Raw genomic sequence first — 8,611 nt, 5'->3', positions numbered from 1 at the left:
ACATTATGCACAGTATGGAAGTTTTATGTGGTCATTTTGTTCATATACCAAAGCAAGACACTCCCCCACCCTGGTTTGAAAAATTATTCAGGTTTATAACTAGTTTGACGCATCTTGATTGTAGCTGATAATGGTGTGATTCAATGTAGTTGTGGATTTGTTCAATGTGAACAGGAAGAGAATGATTTTGTCACCCCCATCTTCCTTCTGTTTCTGCTATGTGAATCAAACATCTGAGTGACTTGCCTTCGATCAGAGATGGCACGTAAAAATTTCAAACCCTGACTCTTGTAGAAATGCATCAGTGCTCGTGAAAATAGGAAAAGACAAGATTGAACTTAGTGTTACAGCAGATGACTTCATGTGTGTGCCATAGATATCAGTGTCATTTACACAGAAATAAAAAGAAATAAAAAAAAAAATGCAGTGAAAAGTGCTTAACGTAATGAATCATTGAGTTTCAAATTAAAAAAAAAAAACCACAACACAAATTTATTTTTATATTTACTTTTATTAGAGGTGTACATTTTTCACTTAAAAAAAAAAAAGGAGTTTCAAGTGCTCTTTCTTTTATATAGATTAGGAGGGATGTAGGTAGTCTGAACCAAACACCTGGCAAATAAAAGGTTTCCAGTAAATCTTTTAAGAATAGCTATAGACTGTTCTTAGAAGATATTTTAGATGGTTTGAATTTTACCTGTGATTACCAGCTTGTGAATAGCTTATATTCCAAAAGTATTTCTATAATAAATGCAGAACCATCAAATTCTCTACTGCTTTTTCATTAGTTAAGTCGTATGATGAAAAACTGGTACTGCTTTCTGATACTAAAGTGCTAATGTTTTCTTGATATTGGGCATCCTAAGAGCCCAACTGAAAGGCAAGCAACCGCAGTATATTTTAATTAACATATAAGTATATTAATTGTTTGAAACCAAAATTGATTTTTGCTATTTTTCTTTTTTCTTTTCAACTGCAATGACATTTTAAATCTCGATCAAAGATCCATTACAAGTGAAGGTTATAACCAAAAGCATTTAAGTGAAAATGGATGATTTGACATCCTAGGAGCAACAGCCTCCTCCAGACTTTGTGCTTATGCAGGCTGTGTATTTGACAGCACTGAGAGCATGCTGCTTTAAAACTTGTAGATTAGTTATGGAGCTTTTTCAGATTATCTTGTCACTAATTCTTGCTCATGTAGAGAATTGTGTCCACAAAGGGCTTTTCATGTAATTGTTCTGTGTGATGGTGTTTCTAGTTCTTGTCTTGGAAGATCAGCAGGATTTTGGATTTGTTTTAGGGGAGCTTTCACATTTACTTTTCACAGAAGTCCTAGACATTCTTGTGTGTACAAGATTAGTGGTTAATGAGGATTTTTTTTTTTTTTTTTAAGATACCAATTTGAAAATAACTTGGGGGGGGGGATGACACACAGTGATGGAGTGCTAGCTGGGATGGCCTAGGAGTGTAAAAGTAGTATGTAAAGAATTGTATTTTACTATATATCTTTTGTTTGTAGATAGTTAATGCATTTGGACAAACTCAGAGAAGTTTTGGGATACATGAACAGTTCTTCAGCTTGTATGCCTGAAATGTAGAGTGATCTGATTTTTAAACAGTTCAGTTCGGAAAAATTCCACTTAGAACCACATATTTTATGATCTGTAAGTCTGTAACATGGGGACCGGATAGAAAGTTCATCGTTTCTGGACAGTGGGTTCATTCTGATGGAGTGTTCTGGAGAGGCTGGATTTCCCCATTTGATAAAATCATATTGGAGTATGTTTCAGTCACTGCTGTATGGTCTGGAGATGTAGAGTCCCTCTCTTAATTCAACTCTGGCGAGGAACCTAGTTAACAACACCTATTGTATGTTACAAGTGAAAGAGAGTTTCACATTGAAGGATAAGTGGACCTTGCATTCCTGGTACTACTAAGGATGGATTTGTTCCCTCTAAAATCCGAAAAAACCCTGTGCTCAGCCTGTCTTGTGTTAGCTGTTCTCCTCGGTTGTCACTTCTAGTATGGATTGTACTGCATTTTGTTGACATTCTTAGTATTTTTTTTTCTATACAAAATTGATGGTTTGGGAAAGTTGAGAAACTACTTGGCTGTTTTTTCTTTCTTTAATAGCATTTTACTTGAATTTTGGGTTCATTTGAACTGTGAATGATGGTTGGGTTCAATGATGGACAAAGCTTAAACTTAGAGTTAGTGCAGCTGCTTTTTGCGTTTTGTGATGATTTTTCAGTTCGCTTTTGCAGAGTGACTGGTTTGTAATGCTTGTGGTTCAATTAGTTACAATTGTTCCATAGAAGCTGTTAAAACTTTGTTTAAAATATAAATGAAAAGATTTGATAAATAATGGAGATGAGGAGAAAGAAGGTATTTATTCTATTACTTAGAGTGATGCATCTTAAATGCCAGCAGGTGGTCTATTCAAAACTGATAGTACTAGTTGCTTTTAGTAAGCCATTGTGCAAAGCAAGGGCTCTGTTAATTGCCTTTCCTTACCAGCACAAACGATTACTAGGAGATAGTGTCTTTAGCATTGTAGGATGTCATTACTGGAAACCTGTTACATGAAACTTTATGACAAATATTTTTATTAGCCATTTGATATGTATATATAGTTAGAAAATTTAACATTCTGTGCAGATTCAACTCATTTCCCACAATAGAACTAATCCCCCCAGCATTGCTTTGTTGGTTTACATGTTTTGGCAATTGTTAGTAGTAACACAGCTATAAACGAAAAAATTTGGGTTTAAGTGAGTTGAGAAATCTTTTAACTTTAAAATCAAGTTGATTAATTTTAAACCCTCTTGCAATCTCGTTTTTTGCAAATTCAGTACAATAGACTAGCATAAACACTAATGAACTTTCAAAATAATTTATTCCAGTTAAAATCCATTCTGAATTTTTTATAAGCAAAACATATTTTAAGCCTGCTTATTATATGAAAATACTCTCACTGCTATTCAGCAGAGCAGTTAGGTGTATGCATGTTAGTCATACAAGTACACAAAAATTCAGCTAGACTCTCTGGTTGAAAGGCAGCATCGAGAAAACATATATTACAAATACCATAAAGCATTCAATCTGTTTTTACAATGTTTAGCAGATAACTTTTATTAAACTCAGGCATGAAATTTTCATTCAGCTTAAGTAAGCCAGAGATGGATGTCATTATGAGATTTACATACCATTAGCTTACATCAATTGATTAGCAGCCGAGCTCTGTGGTACAAGGCTAGTTAGATACATTATCTGTGATGCCAGGAGTCTGCAGGTCAAGGAGGTTTACTGGCTGCATGCTTATTTCCTTTGCCCTTGTGATTACTTGATAAAATGAAGTGCATCACTGTGAACAATTGACCCTTTCGAACAATCCAGACTGGTCAGCAGTCTAAATCCACATTTTAAAGCCATCATTATAGCCTCAAACTTAAGAGTTTCCAGGGTGCAGACAAAGGTGTTGTCCTCCTTCAGTACCAGTCGTGTACCGTTTTCAGACTTTATGAAGTACTTGAATTGAATAATATTTGAAGATACCGAAAACTCCTCCGGAAATCCATCCAGCCTGCTTTTGGACACCAGTACAATTCTGGATTTTATTTTTGCAATGAAATCGGGAGCATTACAAAAGATTCTAAGTCCTTGTGAACGGTCGTGGCTGTCAGTTATTTCCAGGAAAGTAGTCTCTCGAGATGCTAGCTGTTCCTTCTCCCACCTTGATTTCACTGCATCCGAGAGTACCTTAAGCTGGAAAAAATCTGCTTCTTGTGCCAAAAGTTGATTTTCTCGAAACCCTTCTGGTAGAAGAAGTTCTCCATTTCGTAGGAAGTTGAGAATGTGTCTGAAAAGGAGTCCATCTCTGTCTATGAAATAATGACCGTCTGCATCGAATGGGCACATTATTTTTCCATTTATGATCCCTTCCAGAAAAGAATCTGGATACTTGGTTAGTGTCTGTTTTTGTGTGATATATAGATAGCCACCAACATTCAGAGTAATCAGGGACGTTTTATAGTCCTTGTCTTGCTCAGAGCCTTCGGAGTTGCTGTGTTTTTCTTCGCATTCCTTCTCTCTTCTGTTTATTTTTCTCTCCATTATTGAAGCTAGGACAAAAAGCCAGCTATCTTGCTCTGTTCTTGTCAGCTTGCAAAGAGGATTTTTTTTTTTTTTTTTTTTAAAAAAGCACCTTTATTCAGCTCCGGCACGATGTTGGAATGGAAATGCTGCTAGCATTGCTCCGACTGTCAGCTCGGGTTTGCAGTAGGTGGCGTATCAGCTGTGTATGCAGGGAGATATCAGGAATATGACTGTAAAGGAGAATTTGCATTTAACTGTATAAGGGAAGAAGGGTATAACAACTGTTTGTCTCTTTCTTTCCTTTAAGTCTAGGAAGTTTACATAGTTTGGGGGGTTATTCACAGAAATGCATACTACCATTCTAAATGACACCTTGTTTTAATACTTTAAGATGTATATGTAGTATCAGCTGACCAAATCATGTTTAGTGCTTATGGTGTTAAACAGATCGCTTCACTTATGTTTCAAGGAATTTAATTTTCACAAAGCGTCTTTTCACATTTTTTTTTTTGGTACCAATTAGAGTACCTGATGCATACAGCAGGATGACACTGAAAGGAAAGGTGTCCCTGTCTGTACAAGGGGGGTGTTGTCTATGGAGTGCGTGCACATACATATTCCTCATTTATCAGACACGTGCGCAGTGGTAGGATGTTTTCACAGAAGATACTCTGGAAGTGATGCTGAGGACTTGTTGGTCTGACTGTTTTAAGTTTGTGGTGAAAGCTTCCATTTGCAGTTGATGGGAGTGTCCACACCAACACAAGAACTGCAGCCTGATTAGGTTTTGCTTTTTGCCTTTCTCTGTGTCACAGATAAAAACTGTTTTAGAGAGATTTACTGTTTGTATCAGTGATGGTTTTTTAAGTCACTAAGGCTATCTAGCATCAGTTCGTTCTTTCTCAATAGAAACAACTCAGCTGCCCTGTGGAACAAAGGGTTAGTGTGCTTACAGATAGCTTTGAACATCACACAACATTATAGCTTAGCAACACTTGGGTGCGGGGAGGGGGGAAACATCGGCAGAGCACACTTGAATCAAATGGCTGTCTTCCCTCCATGAATCTGTGCTTTGAGGCTCGCCCTTCGTTGCCTCTTAGAAAAAGGTTTCCCCTTTAAACACTTGCAGCTTGGAGCAGGAAAGGGAAAGCCCTCCACACATCTCTGTGTGCATTTCGTGGGGAGCGGGCGGCAGCCGCAGCATGCATTCCCCAGCATAGGCGGGAGCCAGCACTTACCTTGGGCTGGACCTGGAGAGGAGGTCCCATCTTTTTCAAGATGTATTTTTCACTTTACAGGTAGATGTCTCCTGCTTTGACTGATTAGCAGTGAAAAGTCAGATTATTCCTCTGTAAATTCTTCTGCTCTTATTTCTAAATATTTTATTCCTACTGCTCTCACTGTCTCTAAGGCTGTTCATCGATACTGTAGAGTCATCACTATCATATTTAATTAATTGATAACTGAATCTAGTAGAAATAAATGCACTTTTTTTTACTTGCTATTCTTCTTGCCAGGGTATCCCTAGCACTGATACGCTAAATTTTTCTGCTGCTGTATGTGATATATTAAGCAGATATTATTCATTAGATTTGATTTATCAGGAATTAGTCATGGGTTTAATTTTAACTCTTTGATGCCATTGATATGTTTAGCATAGCTTCAGTCAAAGAGATTTCAACCAGTTTCTAATTTTTAAACATTTGGACTTTTTTCAAAATTAACTGCTTTCACAATTCTTGAGTGAATAATTGAGAAAATGAAAGAGCCAATTAGTTTCAAGTACGATTTTTTTTTTTTTTTTCCGTTACAGAAGGCATCCGTTCAAATTTAGTTTATTGTCAAGTGATGGAAAATTCAGTTAATGTGCTTAGATTGTGCATAGCTACAGTGTTGAACCATCTTACTGGCTGTTAAACCCTAAGAGAATGATTTTTGTGATGCTTTCATCTTACACAGTGATCTTGAAATACTTTCAAGCTGAACTAGGAATGTCCTGGCACAAGTAACTAGGGATTTCCAAGAAGAGCTGGGATTTGTAAAACGTATGAAATTTTTCATGGCCAGCTAAGCTGTCTACATTTTAAGAGACAGCAGTTGCAGAACAGTATCTGCTCACTTAGGTTTTCATGCTTATCGTCTTCTGAATGTTCTAACACTTGCAGTTGAAATTGTCCGCTTTTGTGAACGAGTAAGTATTCTTTGAAAGATCATGCACAATCTTTTTAGTGGTTTGTATGATAAAATATTCAAAATCGATTTGATATGGAAAATATACTCTGTGGAGATCATGAATATTTACATTTAAATGTAAATGTTTGAGACTTGAAAAATACAGAGCTGCTGTAAAATTTTCATCACCACAAACCCATGTATCTTTGCTTTACTGCAGCTGACAGTCATCTGTAACACAAAATTAAAGCCTGGCACATAGTTGTGAAAATTTTCCACTTTCTGTGCTGTACTACAAGATAACTTTTCCAAAGAGCCCTCGTTCTTCTTATGCACTTGTTGATACATATGGTATTGCAGCGCATGTAGTTTTAGTGAGGTGGTTTCATATAGCTCACTGTTTTCTGAAGGTGTAGCTATGCCTGGAGGAACTGGATTTCCTTTTTTCTGTCTTTTTGTCCATGCACTGAAAGATCATCCAAAAGTTCATTTTGGTAAAGGTATGCAAGGATTTCTTGCAGTCAAGTTAGAGACTTTGGCCATTCTTCTGCTCTGAGAGTCTTTGTGTTGCGCACCAGGCGTGTGACGGCTGAGATGTGCCCAGGGCATCCCGGATCTTCTTGCTTCCCGCTTGGATTGAGACAGAGTAACTTCCTGCTTTGTGCTCTCCCATGCTGTGAGTGAACTGCCTCTGTTTCTGCCCTGTACAGCTGAAGTATCCTGCTTGCTAATGTTAGTAGCTAGCAATCCTGAAGTGACTGCTGCTTCACAAATTGTTAGTGCTTCACAAATTGTTAGGAGGGAGGAATAGCGCTGGAATACAGCAATTGCGAGGATATTGTTTTGGTTCCAGATTAAGTCAGAAAATATACTAAGCAGTCTTGCACACACTTAAGAGAGTGGCTGTAGTAGTAGTAGTACTCCATTTTCAAGTTACTCACCCTTTGGGCTGCACCACGAGAGCAATTCACAGAGCTTTTCAGTTTCTTCTCAGTCAGAGAAGCCGTCCTGGACACAGTGAAAATGCAGTGTGGTGTCTATCAGCTACACAGGAAAACTAATCTTAGGAGGAGGGAGCTAGGCATCTGCCCCTCATTCTGTCCTATGTGTTTTCTTTTGGAAAATAACCTCACTCCTCCTCAGCTTCCATCCTCCTCCTGAGCCTCCTGGTCTGGAAGCTTGAGCACGCCATGGAGCTGAGGATTCAGGGCTGGAGCACACCACTGAAAAGTCGGTGCTTTTCCCAGGGTTCAGCTTACTCACATGCCCGAACAGCATCAGCTTCACTGAGAGTCTGCTGTCAGTGAAAATGACCTAGGTTACAGAAACAAACAGCTACTTTATTACACTGCAAAAGAATACAAGGAGAAATCTGCAGCTATAAGAGGTAGAGAATTTTTGAAGTGTATTAGGAAGCAGTGCTAATAAAGTCTGGGCTGTCGAGGCAATTTGCTCGTCATTTAATGTCATAACACAGAAAATTGGCCAGGTTGTTGGACAATTAAACCATTCAATAGTTACTATCTCATGGTGTTAGTAGCATGGACATTCTCATTCCAATAATAACTCCAGGACATTGATTAACAGCTATTGAAGACAAGCTCTACACGCTCTTTAAAATTAAAGATTTTCAAATCAGCAAGTCTGAACAGTTTGCATTCAAGAGTTTTAAAAGAGCTGTCTAAGAAACTGTATCAACTGTTGCTGTTGATATATTTAATAATTTTTGAGCACTGCAGTTCTACAAGACTGAAAAAGCAAATTCTGTGCTGGTATTTGAAAGGTGAATTGGATGGCCCAGGCATTTAAAAACGAAAAGGAACTGTACAAAAACCAATAAAACATCTGACTTGGAAGTCAGTCAGTTAAAAATTAAGGGAGAGTAATATAATACTAACCAATGTGGGTGGAGGGAAAATGGATTGTGCCAATTTTTTGCCCCCTTTTTTTGATTACAATTTGTTTAGCAAAGGAGGCAATGCTTTTTTTTCTGTTAAATTTTTTAGTATGTCCTATTTGCCACCTTGAATTAGAATATATACTGTATTAGTTTCCCTCTCATTTAACTATACAAAAATTATCTGCCAGGTTTCAAACTGGCAAATGTTAAGCAGAGACTTGCTCGGTGCTCTCTACAGCTTCCTGAGGAGGGAAAGTGGAGAGGGAGGTGCTGAGCTCTTCTCCCGGGTATCCAGTGACAGGACGCATGGGAATGGTTCAAAGCTGCGTCGGGGAGGTTTAGACTGGACATTAGGAAGCATTTCTTTACCGAGAGGGTGGTCAAACACTGGAACAGGCTTCCTGGAGCGGTGGCCAAGACTCCCAGCCTGTCTCAGTGTTT

General features: G+C 38.0%; 1 protein-coding gene across 1 annotated transcript; it reads right to left on the bottom strand.

The window, feature by feature from the left end:
• Nucleotides 1-2,880: 2,880 nt before the first annotated feature.
• Nucleotides 2,881-4,289, bottom strand: KCTD4 (potassium channel tetramerization domain containing 4). The gene has a single exon (XM_009587011.1). It carries the CDS (start codon nucleotides 4,114-4,116, stop codon nucleotides 3,343-3,345), a length of 774 nt encoding a protein of 257 aa, XP_009585306.1. The 5' UTR covers nucleotides 4,117-4,289; the 3' UTR covers nucleotides 2,881-3,342.
• Between the last annotated feature and the right edge of the window lie 4,322 nt (nucleotides 4,290-8,611).

The sequence above is a fragment of the Fulmarus glacialis genome, unplaced genomic scaffold (genome assembly GCF_000690835.1).
Source record: "Fulmarus glacialis isolate BGI_N327 unplaced genomic scaffold, ASM69083v1 scaffold13681, whole genome shotgun sequence".
In the NCBI taxonomy this organism is placed as follows: domain Eukaryota; kingdom Metazoa; phylum Chordata; class Aves; order Procellariiformes; family Procellariidae; genus Fulmarus; species Fulmarus glacialis.
This window is presented reverse-complemented; position numbering and strand designations above follow the sequence as displayed.